The 17,075-nt window shown below is 31.4% G+C and overlaps 1 protein-coding gene across 1 annotated transcript in view; it reads left to right on the forward strand.

The window, feature by feature from the left end:
* The first annotated feature begins 3,683 nt into the window (after positions 1-3,683).
* The window catches only part of LOC105132634 (cinnamoyl-CoA reductase 2-like), a 24,928-nt gene continuing 11,536 nt past the window's right edge, over positions 3,684-17,075 (forward strand). The window contains exons 1-5 of the mRNA XM_011036237.1: positions 3,684-4,005; positions 4,107-4,261; positions 5,282-5,467; positions 5,798-6,150; positions 6,913-7,064. Of these exons, the coding sequence (XP_011034539.1) occupies positions 3,867-4,005; positions 4,107-4,261; positions 5,282-5,467; positions 5,798-6,150; positions 6,913-7,064 (985 nt within the window). The 5' untranslated portion in view covers positions 3,684-3,866. The remainder of the gene's footprint in view (positions 4,006-4,106; positions 4,262-5,281; positions 5,468-5,797; positions 6,151-6,912; positions 7,065-17,075) is intronic.

Below are 17,075 nucleotides of genomic sequence, written 5' to 3' on the forward strand. Positions count from 1 at the left end.
TGACACGACTAAAAGATTGATGAAGATCACATGTCTTGAAAAAAATATCTTGCCAATGGATGTATCAAGACATTTGAATCCTCAATGAGAGTTACTATAATCAAGGATGACATAATGTTTAGATCTGAAGTCAAGTTTATTACGATTGAATGGGTGAAGAAAAGGAAAACAAGCACACCAAAAAATTTTAGAGATGAAAAATCAGGAGCATGTTTGTAGAGTTTTTCAAATGGTGAAAAGCCGAGAGGGGTGGTGGGAAGGAAATTAATGAGATATGTGGCCATGAGAAAAGCGTTATCGCAATATGTGTGAGGAACATGACAATGGGATAAGAGTAAGAGGCTAATTTCAACGATGTGACAGTGTTTCCATTCAACGAATCCATTTTGTTAAGACATATAGGGGCATGAGATTCGGTGTTGAGTTTCAATGTTTGCAAACTATGTGCGAAGAGAGCGATACTTCCCATCTCAATCAGTTTGTACAAATTTTATCTTACAATTAAATTGGCATTCAACAAGTTTTTGAAATGAGTAGAAAATTTGCATGACATTGGATTTGTTACCGATTAGAAATAACCATGTAAATTTGCTGAAATAATTAACAAACAAAACATAGTATTTATTGCCATTGGTTGACATGTTAGGAGATGGATCCCAAACATGAGAGAAAATTAATTCAAGAGGATGATTAGAGATTGATTGAGAACTAGAAAAAGGAAGGCAATAACTCTTTCCTTGTTGATAAGCCGAACAAATACTCAAAATTTTATTAGACAAAGTAGTAAAGAAAATTTGAAAACAAGATGCCAGATAATTTGATAAAAAGGATGTCCTATCAGGCAATGCCAAACATTAGGAAGTGCTCGTTGATATAGCTATGTTTGAGGATGGTTTATTGGTGACATGAAGGTTAGAAAGATGTGGAGGTTGTTTTTAGGTTTGTCGTGCAAAAGAACTCTCTTCGTTGCGTCATCCTTCACTAAAAAAAACAAAGAGTGAAATTCAAGTAAACATTATTATTACTCATAAATTGGCTAACTGAAATCAAATTCTTCTTAATCTAAGGTATATGCAGTAACTTATTTAAAATAAAAGAATTTGTTGGGGTTGAAAGAATGGTGGAACCAATATTTTTTATAGGTAAACCTACCTTGTTGTCGACATGAATCTATTTATTGCTAAGATAAGGTTCTGATCGCACATACAAGTTGTTGAAGTTATTGGTATGGTGGTTTATTGAACCAATATCTAGATACCAGTTGGTATCATGTTGTGGTGAAGGAGATGTCATATAAGCTGCCATATTAGAAGAAGTGCTTTAGTAGGCATGATCGAACTTGCAATAACATTGAATGATGGTGTGGCCAATTCTTCCACAGACTTGGCATTGTGGTTTTATGTTGAAGGAGTAGTTTGGAGGTGGGCATTTTCCTCTACTTCCACATCCCCTTCCTATATTGTTGCAACCATGGGATTGGTTTTGAGGAAAGCGTTGTTGTTATATTTTTAACTGCGTGACTTGTAGTCATTCCTTGAGGCCACATTCACTGAGCCAATAAAGGTGTCAATAGCAATTTGTTGATGCTTTACTCGGAACTCAAATGCAAGAAGATGGTTAAACATATCTTCTAAAGTCATTTTGTAAATTTGAGTGGAAATTGACATGACAATAACATCATAAGAAGTATCGAGACCACAAAAAAGGTAAGCTATAAATTCATGGTTTTAAAGGGGTTGTCCGATAATGATCTCATTTTTTGAAAGTAATTAGAAAGTGACAAGTTACCTTTCTTGGTAGAGGCAAAAAATTATCGAGTTTGTATGGTGTAAGCGGAGGAGTGAGATGCGAGCATTCTCTCGAGGACTACCCAGACTTTTTTTGAAGTTGCGAGGCCAACCATTTATGCCATGATATTCTTGAATAAGTAGGAAACCAGTGCACTTAGAACAACCTAATCTTGATCATACTAGGTAATGTAGTTGGGATTTGATATCTTAGTGGGAGCGAATTGGGAGGCTGCTGCTTTAGGATTAGGAATGGTGGAGCTAGGACTAGAAATGGTTCTATCAATGAACCCAAACAAACACTGACCACGTAAGTAGGGGACGATTTTAGTTTTTCAAAGAAAGTAATTATACTTGGTAAGTTTAATTGTGACAAGGCTATGGATGTTGACGGGAGTAACTGAGTTTGAAGGAGATGAGGTCATATTGATGGATTGAAAAACAGAGGTTATGTTAAGCTCTGATACCATGTTAAAGAACTATCTCAACCTAAAAACTTAAGTTATTAGATGAGGTCTGAAGATATAATTTATATTATTTTATAACATGAATAATATGGTTGTATCATGAATCTCAAGAGTTTTTTTTAATATATATGTATATTTATCTAAAATAATCTAGTTTTCAAATATGCTTAGTTGATCCATAGATTAGCTCAATTAAACTCTTTGATAATTATACAAATGCTATCATATCATGCATACATACTGATTAGAATAAAATACAATAAAATACAATAATTAAAAAAAATAAAATTAAATACAATCTTAACTTAGAAAACCATCACAAACCCACAAACACTAAAAATATAAATATAATCAATAAGTGAAGTACATTCTCTTTTTGTTTTGTTCAAATTTGTAAACAGATAAAACCATAAACATATTAATTTAGATTATATATATATATAGATATATTGTAGTTTATGGCTAATAAAAAGATATAAAAGTTTGTGTTCATAGACAGGGAACTTTTATAAATAATAAAAAAAAAACCGCTGAGATGTGTGCTAGTAACAAGTTATTCTTATTTTTCTTTATATATTGTAGCATTCAGAGCTCCAGATGCTCCGCGCACCTCCATCATCATTTGTTAAAACCAAATTGCAGCGTGGTGCATGTGTGGGCTCTTTGTTTAAGATTGTGTTTAATATTATGATAATAATTAATTGTTGAAGTATTTTTAATATTAATACATCAAAATAATTTAAAAATATTAAAATAACTCAATTTAAAATAAAAACAATTTTTTTTTTTTTAAATGATAATGCCTGCGATATAAAGAAGCCTAAAAAGAGAAACAGCTTGGAGCTTCCTGACTTCTGTGACGGGTTTAAGGGGTTGGTGGTGGTTACATGTGTGTGTGTATATATTTTGTATTTATGTGTTTAGATTTTAGAGCCATCCAGGTGAATTTATTAATTTTATTATGTATATCAAGTCAATATATGTGGTGAGCATTTAAAATTAATTGTTCAAATAAATATTAGCCAAATATATAAGAATATATTGAAAAAACAAAAACGGTCCAGAATTTTATTATGTATATAAGAATATAAGAATATATATATATAAACAATGATTTGTTTTAATGTTTGTCCATGTGTGATTTGTTTTTTATTTTATTTTTTATTAATAGGTTGATGGTGTAGGGACACTGCCTCAAGGGTACGCTGAATGAGTATTATTAAAAAGTTATCTAATATTCTTTAAACAGTTTAGGGTATATTATAAATATATATCAGATAACCTTATTCAACGTTATTTATGTGAATGTAGACACAATTTCGAACTACGTTGAATTTTATGTTCTTCTGTGCATTCACCGACAACAGTTCTGGATATTCCATTACATGATGTGTAAGCATTTAGACCTCTTGTACGAATCCCTCGGATTATCTTATTTTATAAATTAGAAAATTCTTCGGAATCAAAAGGAATTCCCTTGCATCTTCAGACTTTGGTCTTATATAAAACAAACATAAATCAAGAGGAAAGGAAAACAACTCCCTCTCTCTGTCTCTCTTCCTTCGTTCTACCACCAAACACGTACACATAATAATACATATATCAACACAACATGCCTGTCGATACTTCATCACTTCCATGCCAAGGCCAAACTGTCTGTGTCACCGGGGCTGGTGGCTTCATTGCTTCATGGATTGTTAAACTTCTTCTAGAGAAAGGTTACTCTGTTAAAGGAACTGTGAGGAACCCAGGTTAGTTTATAATAATTAAGCACTTGGTTTCTTTCCCTTTTCTTTTTCTGATCTTAAGATTGTGTTAATTTAATGCTTTGTATTTGTGTTGTTATATACAGCTGATCCCAAGAATTCCCATTTGAGGGAGCTTGAAGGAGCTCAAGAAAGATTAACTTTATGCAAGGCTGATCTCCTTGATTATGAGTCTCTTAAAGAGGCTATTCAAGGGTGTGATGGAGTTTTCCATACTGCTTGTCCTGTCACAAACGATCCAGTATGTTTCCTTTTTTTTTCGGTACATTGGTAGTAAAAAATTTGTTTGGATGCTGAGAATTTCAAGAAAAACAACATAAAAACAACACTTGGACTTCCAAGGACAAATTTTAGATTGCCGGTAAATTTAAGTACGGATGTCACCGACAAATGTTAGTAAAAGATTTTATACATTTTTTTTCCCGTTATTCATGATGCAAAGTATGTTGTCTTCAAATTTGGTTTTAATGATTTTGTGTTTCAATACTTGAAGGAGAAGGTGATGGAGCCAGCAGTGAATGGAACCAAGAATTTTAAGAAAATAAAATAAAAACATTACTTGGACTTCCAAGTGTAAAGCCATCACTTAATTAATTGATTGAAGACAAAAATAAGTGTAGCTATTGGTATAATTAGAGATGAATTGTTGATATAATTAGTAGAGTTGTTGTCATAATTAGTGAAGTATGAATAGAGATGAATTGTTAGCATAACTTATGACATAATTAGTGTCATAATTTATAGCATTTGTCCTATCATTTTTGTCTATAAATAGACAATGTCTCCAAGCTTATTTTGCACACCAAGATAGAGAGAAGAAGAGAAGAGTGAAGAGAGAGTAATCCCATAAAGTTGTGAGGTATTTGTAAGAGAGTAAATGATGTGTTTTCTCTTAATAATAGAGATTCTTAGTTGTTCTCCTATTATTTGAGAGAGGTTATAATTCTCATATTACTTAGTAAAATCTTTTTATACTTGCCTGTAAATATAGCTCTAATTGGGTGAACCATATAAATTTTTGTATGTATCATTTTTTATTTTATTTTATTCCTTTATTTTTTGTCTTATTGGATTTGCATGTCAGTATCCTAATACCAAGGACAAATTTTAAGCTTGCTGGTAAATTTAAGTACCGATGTCACTGTAAAATGTTAGTTATAGATTCCGTACATTTTTTTTGTAATTTCATGATGCAAAGTATGTTTTCCTCAAATTAATTTGGTTTTGATGATGAGATGATTTTATGTTCCAATACTTGAAGGAGCAAATGCTGGAGCCAGCAGTGAATGGAACCAAGAATGTGATCATGGCAGCAGCTGAGGCCAAAGTCCGACGAGTGGTTTTCACGTCTTCAATTGGTACTGTGTACATGGACCCCAATAGGAGCCCTGATGTTGTCGTTGATGAATCTTGCTGGAGTGATCTTGAGTTCTGCAAGAACACCAAGGTATTTAATTAATATCATGTGATGATGATTGATTAACAAAATTAAATAGCTCCTAATAAGAGCACGGATCGGCTATTACTTGATGATTAAATCAACATGATATAAAATATATGCCAATTAATCACATGTCATGATAATTGATTAACATAATTATTATTGTGCCCACATACACTTGGGTTACTCAAAGTATACAGAGTAGGTGTAAATAGCAATATCTCTAAGATATGGTGATGTAAGTTCATTATTCCTTGCGTCAGAGGGCTTACTGCATCTTGAAATCCTAATTGCCTATCCTTCACATCTTGATGTAAGTTCATCTTGGAATTGCAGAATTGGTATTGCTATGGAAAGACTGTGGCAGAACAGGATGCGTGGGATGTGGCTAGGAAGAAAGGAGTTGACCTAGTTGTGGTGAACCCAGTGCTGGTGCTTGGACCATTGTTGCAACCCACTGTCAATGCTAGCATGGTTCACATCCTCAAGTACCTAACCGGCTCAGCCAAGACATATGCTAACTCTGTTCAAGGTTATGTGCATGTTAGGGATGTGGCCCTAGCCCACATTTTAGTCTTCGAGACACCTTCCGCCTCCGGCCGTTACATTTGCGCTGAGAGAATGCTCCACCGTGGAGAGGTGGTGGAAATCCTTGCAAAGTTCTTCCCGGAGTATCCCATCCCCACCAAGTAAGTTCTTATGATTTTATACCATTTTGAAAAGAATTCTTTGAACGCAAAAACAAACCCACATATTTTCAAGTGATTACTAACCTATTTTTCTTCCATTGTCCTTTCCCGATTATATATATATATAAGTATAAGGCAACTTAGGGCAATGAATGTTGGAAGATTTTGTACATAATTAAATTAAAGAATAAAATCCTCACTTCCTGTTGCATGACAGTTTTCTGATCCTTCATTCCTATTCATGCCCACAATAAGAAAATAAATGAAGAAAAGGGTTTTCTGTCCTTATTATAAATATACTAAAAAAAAACATTGCAGATTGCTGCCTTATTTTATTTTATTTTATTGGTTTCTTAATGGTATCGTGGGGCAATTGTTGTCCCAATTTTGACTTGTATGATAATCTTGACCAAAAATGGAATCCCCAGTGGCATAAATTTTTGAATCATCAACAAAGAAAGCCAAATGATTTGACAATGCTGGTGCAGCAAAAGGGTCCTCACCAACCCCATCGTCTTTGTCATATTTGGACCAAAATGGGTTCTCTACGATTGGTGCTGCATAAAGTTAAATCTTGCTTTGTATTTTCAAATTTTGTCATGGAGAGTTAGGAAGAGGATTATTGGGTCCTAAATCCTAATCTCATGCAATTATATGCTACTTTGTAGAAAAAAACATACCAAGTTTGTAGAAAGAATTAATTACTGTGTTTTTTTTTATTAATCTTGAATATTAATATTTTGTATTGCAATGCATATGCAGGTGTTCAGATGAGAAGAACCCAAGAAAACAACCCTACAAGTTCACAAACCAGAAGATCAAGGATCTGGGCATCGAATTCACCCCAGTGAAACAGTGCCTGTATGAAACTGTTAAGAGCTTGCAGGAAAAGGGTCACCTTCCAATCCCAAAACGTGCTAAAGACTGGTCGGTGGTCGGAATCTCCAAATATTAATTCTTATTTTCACCATCACCTAAACAATATCTAATATAATAAAGGTGAAGATCAGGTCGAATCCAAGAAAAAATTTAGCTAAGCCTATGAAGCACTGAAATTAAAAGAAGACAAGGGAGTATTAATAAAACAGAGATCAGAAAAGTAATGAAATTTGCAGAACATAAAAGGTAATTACTATATATTTTGTTATCTTAGTTCAAAGGGTTATACATCCATTTCTATAAACAGGTTGATCATAGAAGTGAAATGAATATCCTTTCAATTCAAGTAAATAAACTTAATTTCTCTTAAAACTAAGAGAAATCATGAAGATTAATAGTAAACTAATTAGACTAAGTTTTTAATCAATTCCTTATCATCAAGCAAATTCAATATTAGAGCACATCAACCACTCAAAAGATTGAATAATTAAACATGATTCATTCCTCCTTAATAAATTAAAGTGACAGATCAAACAATCAATTCAATTTATCTACTTCTTGTTCTAATTACTAATAACAATTATAAATTGAAAAACACTAAAAATATATATGCTATCTCAAACAGATTTGACAAGCATGAACAAAAATTAATAGCATAAAAAATAAAACCCTGATGAATAAATAGTTAAATGTGAAAGGATTACAATAGTAGCGTTACTTCTTACAACCGAATATGGTGATGGACTCTATCCCCATTGAGCTGAATAGAAAGATCAGCTGCTCATCCTTCACAGATTTGCCACAAGTAAAAGTAAGAAAAAAGAGGGAAGACCGAATTTCCCTTCTGTGTGATTCTCTCTTTCTTTATTTAACCTCCAGAAAAAAAGGCTTCGTGATAAGAGATCTATCCTAAAATATAGAAGATTTGATGCTGTAAATAATATCTCTCCCATCCCATCAGATTTCCTATTTAACATAGAACTCCCTGTCAGGTCGGTTGCCCACCAGATTAGGAACAATTCTCGCCTTACAGCTTGCATCAGAGTTTTCATATTGATAAAGATCCCTTTTGATGCTGGACCTTCACAAGAATTGTAGCCCTGGATATTTGGATGAATTTAAGCCTTTTTACTATTAAATTTAAAAGTTTTACCTATATAAATTTCTGTCGGTATTGACAGTCTATGGACAAGTATATTTACACACATGAAACAACTTTGTTTTGCAATTTGCGAAAGTAATTCCCTTTTTTGTGCGAGGGTGATTTTTCAAAATGAAAAACAAAAACAAACCTCCTATATCGTTTCACTCCTCAACAGCCTATTCATTGGGAACATAAGATCAAGCTCTCAGGGAATTGCCCAACCGGGACTACTTGCTATGATTTTATGGTTGATGTTCCTTCACCATTACAAAAGAACCTTGTTGCGTAATTGATCAGCATAGAGAGTGACAAAGAAATTGATGCCTGTGATGGATTAATATGCAAGTCATTTGGTTCCAGATAGACCGGTGGGTCTTAACTCGGGTTGTCAAGATTTATAGTTAACTTGTTAAATCTGCCAAGTTTTATAATTATTGTAATTTTTAAAGTTAAAAGGCTATATGTGAAATTAATTTTTTGAAATTGAAGAGCAAAAAATAAAAATTACATAAAACAAAACAAAGTTGTTTTAATTACTATTTGAAAAAATGATGCCCTTTTTCTGCGAAGGCTCTTGAGTAGGATAGGATGGTGTATGTTTTTTTTCATAAACTTAAGAGATCGCATGTATTTAAAGTCTTATTTGGCTTGTAACATTTCTTGGTTTCCACTGCCCAGCTACGTTAGGGATCTATAATCTATTGCTGAATAAATCTTTTGTTTATTATTATTCTCCATTTGTTCCCTCATCTTTCTTTTTAATTAATCATTTGATTCTCTGAAACTGTTAATTTTATTGATTTTTGTTTCATTTATATATAGAAAGGATTGCCTTTCATGCAAGAACATTCAGGCATCACTACTACTAAATTATAGCTCCGGGATGAAACTGCCAAAATTAATTATTTTCAAATGTAATTGAGAATAGGTATTTCACAATATTAATTAGCTTGGCTGCAAGTCGTATTAATTTTTTTAATATAAAAAAAATATTTAATTTTGCTAACATGTTTTGTAATAATTTTATAATAATAATTTTAAAATGCAATGCATAGATAATATTTTTTTGTTATTATTGATACAGTGACTTGTTTGGTAATATTTTTTTTAATATTAAAACAAAAATATACTAGATTGATTTATATTAATCCAAAATTTATAATAATAATATAAATGAATATGAGCTTCGATTAAAAGAATTACAAAAACACTTGCAACAAACACTTTTGTTATACTATCAACTAATTCTTTCACCCATTTCTCTCTACCCCCTTCTGTAGATAAGTTTATTCATATAATTTTTAAATAAATAGTATGTTTTCTTAAGTCTCATAAATAAAAACTAAATATACAACAATAAGCTTTTACTAAACACCTTGCATGGTTAACAAAGGAAAGTGTTCTCCTCATATGCTTGCTCACAAAACAATAGATTTTATAAGGAATATATAGGTGTCTAAACTAACAAAAATATTTTTCAATAAATATTTTTTTAAGTACATGCATCATTATAATATCTTTATAATAGAAATTTTTTATTATACTTTGTACATGAATATCTAATTTTACCCTACTAATTTTACAAAGTATAAAATTAATAAAACCTTCAACCCTTTTAAGATAATCTTTATTATACAAACCTTCAAAGAGTCTCCATATATTAAAAAACAATCATTCATTATTTATAAAGCCTATAAAAAATATTAACGAAATTTATTAATAATGTAACTATCAACTCAAAATTAAAATAATTATTATAAATTAAATTCCAATTCAATAATTAATTATCATTTCTACAAAAATTCAATCTTGTGTCAAAAATATGAACTAAACAATAAATACTAATAAATAATCAGTAACCAATTAAATATCCATCATTTGTTCAAATCAAATTTATTTAACCTAATTAAACTTTTAATTATTACCAATTAAAAAAATTACTTTTTCTCAAATTCCAACTTAACAATAAAATATAATTGATACCCATTAAATAAACCATCATTTCTTCAATTATAACGTATCTAAGTTACAAAATCAAACTTGATTTCATCAAATAAAAAATAAAATCAATTTCCTCCAAATACCAAACAAACCTTAGCATACAAATTATATATTAATACAACAAGATTCTTTATAAAAAGTTGTAAAACATTTAAATATACAATAAAAAAATACAATAAATTAACCTAAAACATAAATAAATAAATAAAGAGTATATTTAAAAATACAATAAATTAACCCAAAACATAAATAAATAAATAAAGAGTATATTTATTTACTTAATGTAGTGAAAATTCATAATAAATTGAATCAAGAGAGGAGGGATGCTCACAGTGAAATTCATAATAAATTATTAATCCTGAAATTTATCCGTGTAAATCCAAAATGTTGTAATTTTAGTGCTTTTCAAAAAAACACCGAAATTAATGTGTAATACACAGGTCAAAATCACATACCGCACCGACGCCGAGGCTAATGGTCCCCCAACTTCGCTTTTATAAAATTAATGTGACGTTGGAATACAGCCATGCAGAGAACGAGGACGAAGACGTGTTAACTTGACAAGTCTATGTCCTCTTTGCGAGTTGGGGCGTCTAGCAGCAGGAAGTTCCAACATATAACTCTAATTTCTATCTTTTGGGAGAAATCGATACATAGTCACGAAGAGTCTCTCTCTCTCTCTCTCTCTCTCAGCTCTAGACCAGAGGATCCGTCCATTACAGCTAGCAGCAAAGGTCGAGCTTACTAGTTTCAAACAAGTACGCGATAGTTTTTAACAGTATCAGTTGATTGTTGATCCATTAATTATTAACCATTGCAATATGCAGGCACTCCATTGATTTGTTGTAAATATTTAACTTATTTAATTGGTTTGTTTTTCCATGTCTTAATTCATGATCTGGAACTACTCAAAAACCCTTTACCATGCGGGAGCCAAAGCTTTGCAGATTGAGTTTATGATTTGAAATTATATACATATGCTTCTTTCAAACTTACGAGACAAATATATTTGCTTCTTTTTGTTTGTTAAAAATAAATCTATCGTTGTTTTTTCTCTATATTGTTGTCGTTCTTATTGAAACTCTACTTCCTGTTTTTTTTTTTTTCAAAAAAAAAAATCATATTATTAAGCTAAACGTACTTGAGATTCAAAACATGTGAATAATATTTAAATTGTCGATCTTCTAGAAGCTCTAGAGTCATTTTAGAAGTTTTTATTTTTATTTTTGAATGAATAGTTATTTTCTTAAACCACATAATTTTTTATATACTATTTGGAAAATAAAACGTTTTCAATTTAATTAAATATGTGTTTTTAAATACGAGTTATTTTCAACTAACAAATGTATGGTTTTTAATAAATATGAGTTATTTTCATATATTTTTTTATAAGATATAATTTTATTAATGATCTTCATAATATTTAATTAACTATTCTGTTTTACATAGATGATCATCCGACTAATTTAACATTATATTTAATTAACTATTTTGTTTTACATAGATGATCATCCGACTAATTATTATATTATTATCGGAACTTTGCGAGTACAAATTTACTCATAACTATATTTTAAACACTTTTTTTTAGTCATTCTAAGCGAGACGACTTTTAATTTGTCCTCAACATCAACATTTTTTTAATGCTCTCCTGTGCTTCAATTATATTTGACATTTTGTATCCTTTGATTCAGGACGAAGAGATGAATCGTCCGGACCGTTTATGCCGTCATATCCAGATGTCGCTTCAAAACTTGCCAACTAATCAGTCAACATGCAGTCTTTTTAAGGCCCCCCGTGGCCAAAGGGCATATGAACCGGAAATCCTCTCTATTGGTACTTATCACCGTGGAAAAGATGACTTGAAGATGATGGAAGAATATAAAAACCACTATCTACCAAAGTTTCTTCAACTCAGGCCGGAAAATAGCTTGACAAGTTATGTCTACGAAAGTTTCTTCAACGCAGGCCGGAAAATAGCTTGACAAGTTATGTTCCGGCCAGGAGAGGTTTGGAAGCACAAGCTCGTCGATACTATGACCAGCCCGTAAGCCTTGGCGAGGATGCATTTGTTGAAATGTTGCTTCTTGATGGTTGCTTTATTGTTGAGCTCATTTGCAAGCTTGCCACGTCCGGGCTTCAACAAGGAGATCAAAATGATCCTGTTATTGAAAATTTATTGATTCTCTCTACAATATCATATGATATTCTGTTACTAGAAAATCAACTTCCATTTTGTCTTCTTTTGAAGTTGTCTTCCATGGCGATGCCGAGCGAAATGGTCCCTTTCATCGATAAGGCATCAGGTTTCTTCGAATGGATGTATCCAGGCTCGAGGCTCGAGAGAAGCAAGAAAATTTCTTCCCATGAATGCAAGCATCTTCTGGACTTAGTATATCATAATTGGCTGCTGCCTTCACCTTCTGAGTGCTGCCCAGTGGGATTGAAGCGAAGAACACGAAATTGGAGTTCATACGCAGTGCCAAAGAGCTGAAAGACGTTGGCATTAAGTTTAGAAAACAAGAAGGATCGTTTGGGTTGTTCCTAGGTGTACGTTTTGAAAAAGAGATGATAAAAATCCCACGTTTGAAAATTGATAATACAACAGAGTCTCTATTCCGAAATCTTATTGCCTATGAGCATTGCTCACAGCGTCAACATCTGTACGTCACTGATTATATAACATTGATGGATTGTCTGATCAACACTCGAGAGGACGTGCGGATACTTCGACACCGCGGAATTATTGAAAATGGATTGGGTGATGATGAAATGGTTTGCACCTTATTCAACTAATCAGGCATAAATGTCATGATCTCCGATCGTGGTCGCTTTTATTATGCTCAATTATTCGAAGGTGTGGAGAAGCACTGCGCTCAGCGGCGCCATGCATGGTTGGCGAAACTGAGGCATAATCATTTCAACAGTCCATGGTCACTGATTTCCTTTTTAGCTGCTCTCACATTGCTTCTGCTCACCTTGGTGCAAACTGTATTCACAGTTATATCTTATTTCAAACCGGACCCGAAAACAGGGATAAAATAGGATGATCGTGAAACAGATTCATTACACAGTTCTGTCTTCTTTCAAATAAACCATCTTTTCCATGTTAGAAAATCTCCACTATCTTGCTGAGGAAATATCTGCATTTGATATGGATCAATGGTACATATCACCCTTTCTGGGATCTTCGAAGGTTAAATAAAATCGTATTTTGGAGCTTCACTTATCAGGTTAGACTTTTAAGTTGATTGGTTCTTGAATATGATGGTGTATGATTTTTCATAAACTTAAGATATTGCATGTATTTAACCTCTTATTTGGCTTGTAATATTTCTTAGTTTCCACTGCCGAGCTAGGTTATGGATCTATAATCTATTGCAGAACAAGATTTTTGTTTATTATTATTATTCTCCATTTGTTTCCTCATTTTTTCTTTTTAATTTATCATTTCATTTTCTCTTTTTTCCCACTGAAATTATTAATTTTATTGATTTTTGTTTCATTTTTAGAAAGAATTGCCTTACAAGCAAGAACATTCAGATATGATCACTACTAAATAGCTTTGCGATGAAACTGATAAAATTAATTAGTTTAAGATGTAATTGAGAAGAGGTATATAAAGAATGGGTTCCTGTTCTTTTTTTCTTTGCTGGCTGTCCTTAAATTGAAATTTGATTAGCTGTTTTTTCAAGGTCTAAATCTTGATTAAACTATATGATAGTTTCTTGATTATCATACCATATCATAGTGGCCAGTGGCAACTAGCGTGTAATTTACAAATTTTATACAATGAAATGATTAATGGGTGGTTGTTGAGTTTTCAGAGCCTCCGCCACCAACTTGTGTTTTTAAAAAATTTAATTTTTATATTAAAAATTAATTTTTTATATGTTTTGGATAATTTTGATGCACTAATTTGAAAAATAATATTTAAAAAATATATTATTTTGATATATTTTGACACGAAAAATACTTAAAAAACAACTACAACCATACTCTCACATGAAAAACACTTAAAAAACAACTACAACCATACTCTCAAACAGACTCGTCTTGCAAACTCGATATCACAGGTTTTAATAGTTCAAACTTTAGATTATTGTTTCGTGCAACATTGAAAGTTGTATTCATTTCTTAATATTTTTTTTCTAAGTATTGTTACAATTAATTGAATGATATTTATTTTTTAAATATTTAGATATTAATATATTAGATTAATTCAAATTAACTTGTAAAGTTTGTGATTCAAATTACGAGATCATTATATCACTATAGAAATAAAGTTAAAATAAATTACGAAGATTAATTCGTAATTGATCAAATGTTAAAAAAAAATAAAACTAAATAAAATTATAAAAAGAATAAGAAAATCACATGAGTCAATCTGGCTTGACCTACAAAACTTATAATCCGGTTCACACTATAGAAATAAAGTTAAAATAAATTGTGAAGATTAATTTATAATCAACCAAATATTAAAAAAATAAAACTAAAAAAATATAAAAAGGATAAAAAAATTACCTGAGTCAACCCAATTTAACCTACCAAACCTGTGATCTGGTTTATAAGACCATGATAACTTTATAGAAATAAAATGAAGATAAATTATGACGGTTAATTTCTAATTAATCTAATATTAAAAAATAAAACTGCAAACAAAATTATATTAAAAAAAATTACTTGAGTCAACTTGGGTTGACCTATCAAACTCAGAATTCGGATTATGAGACCATAATAACCCTATAAAAAAAATCAATATAAATTATGAAGGTCAATTACTAATTAACTCAATATTGAAAAATAAAATTATAAAAAGAATAAAAAAACTATTCAATTAAAAAATGATAAAAAAAAATAAACCGGGTCAACTCGGGTCAACTTATCAAACATATGACCTACATCATGGACTCAGGATAATTCCATAAAAAACAAATAAAAAAATTACAAAGCCTGGTAAAAAAAATTATTCAATTAGAAAATGGAATAAAAAAAATTAACAAAGTCAACTCCCTAAACTTGCAATAGAATCATAAGATCGGTATAACAAAAAAAATTATAAAATTCAATTTTTAATTAACTCAATGTTAAATGATGAATAAAAATATTTAAAAAAAAAACAAGAAAAAATATATAAGTCAACTTGAATTAACATATTATACTCATTATCTGAATCATGAAATCATCATAAATTTATATAAAATAAATAAAAATATATTATAAAGCCTCATTTCTAATAAATTTAATATTAAAGATTAAAAAAAATGATGAGACCTATATATAATTCAATAAAAAAAGGCTGAATTCTCACAAATTAATAACTAACTAATGAACGGAATTAAATGGAAACATTTTTAGAGAATTTTAAGTCATTTTTGAAGTGGAGCTGACCCATGGAATTGCCATTAGTCATGACAAAAGCCCACACTTCAGTTGAGCTGTGTCGTTGGCAAATCAAGTTGTGGGATGTATATTGGGCCTCAAAGTCCACAAAAGATGAGGCCCATATTATTCACTTCAATAATGTGTGCCCATAGAGAGAGCAGCACTACATCTGATCTCCTTCGGCCCTCCTCCAGAGACCATTCTAGACTGATCTCAGCCTCTTTAATGGCATCGTCAATCTTCTGCACTACAAGCTTCGTTGCATTTATGAGTTCTGCAATGCTGCTAGATCCATGAGTGTCTCCTCCAGCTCATTGGTAGCTGTTTTTATGACTGTTATGCCATTTGCTCTTACAGATTTCAGTATTGAATGCATGGGGGGCAATCTTTTCGACTTCAGAAATCTTGGCTAACGATTGGCTTTAGCCATGACACCTCAAGTCTTGCAGCTTCTAAACTTTTCACCTCATTTTGGATGATTCTCATATCAGAAATAGTGAGAGGGAAGTCGGAGTTTAGTAGTCAACGGACAATATCACAAGAAATTTCCAAAAAAGGAGCTAGAGAATCCACTGACTACCCTTATTTAGATCACAAACAGTAAAAAAAAAAATGTGATGTAGCATGAACTATCAAAATCAACAGACATGCACGAATTGTGTCTATTAACATGAATGTATCCTTGGCATCCACTGTATAACCAAAACATCTAGAAACATAACCATCCAAATTCATGAGTCTCTGAGGTTGTTCAATGCAGCCTGCCTTGTTTCTCACTGGCTTGAATCTTGGCTAACGATTGGCTTTAGCCATCATGATACCTAAGTCTTGCAGCTTCTAAACTTTTCACCTCATTTTGGATGATTCTGATATTAGAAATAGTGAGAGGGAAGTCAGAGCTTAGTAGTCAACGAACAATATCACAGGCAATTTCTAGAAAAGGTGCCAGAGAGTCCATTTGCTACCCCTATTTAGATTACAAACAGTAAAAACAAAAATTTAATGCACTCTGAACTATCAAAATCAACAGACATGCACGAATGTATATTAACATGAATGTATCCTTAGCATGCATCCACTGTATACCAAAACATCTAGAAACATAACCATCTAGATTCATGAGTCTGTGAGGGTGTTCAATGCAACCCGCCATGTTTCTCACATACTCGAATCTAACTGACTTGTCACATCATTTAAGAATTAAATTTAATCTATATATCTACATCTTTAACAAACCTTTTTTTCCATAATAAAACAGAGCTTCGCCATTCAAAACAAGTAACATCAGCAGTGTTTTCTATCTTGTGAGTATTTCTTGTACTTCGTTAACATTCAATGATTTTCATTAATGGAGTTAGTTTTCAATCAGAAACTCTTAGAAATCCAAAAATGTTCTTGTTTCAAAAGAAACTAGTGATAGTATTGCACTATCATTTCATAAATCAGACTCCTTTTTTTCAAAGAGAAGCTTCTCTCTCTCTTTTTTTTTTTTTTTTCTTTTTAAAATCCTTTTAAT

The sequence above is a fragment of the Populus euphratica genome, unplaced genomic scaffold (genome assembly GCF_000495115.2).
Source record: "Populus euphratica unplaced genomic scaffold, PopEup_1.0 scaffold87.1, whole genome shotgun sequence".
Classification (NCBI taxonomy): domain Eukaryota; kingdom Viridiplantae; phylum Streptophyta; class Magnoliopsida; order Malpighiales; family Salicaceae; genus Populus; species Populus euphratica.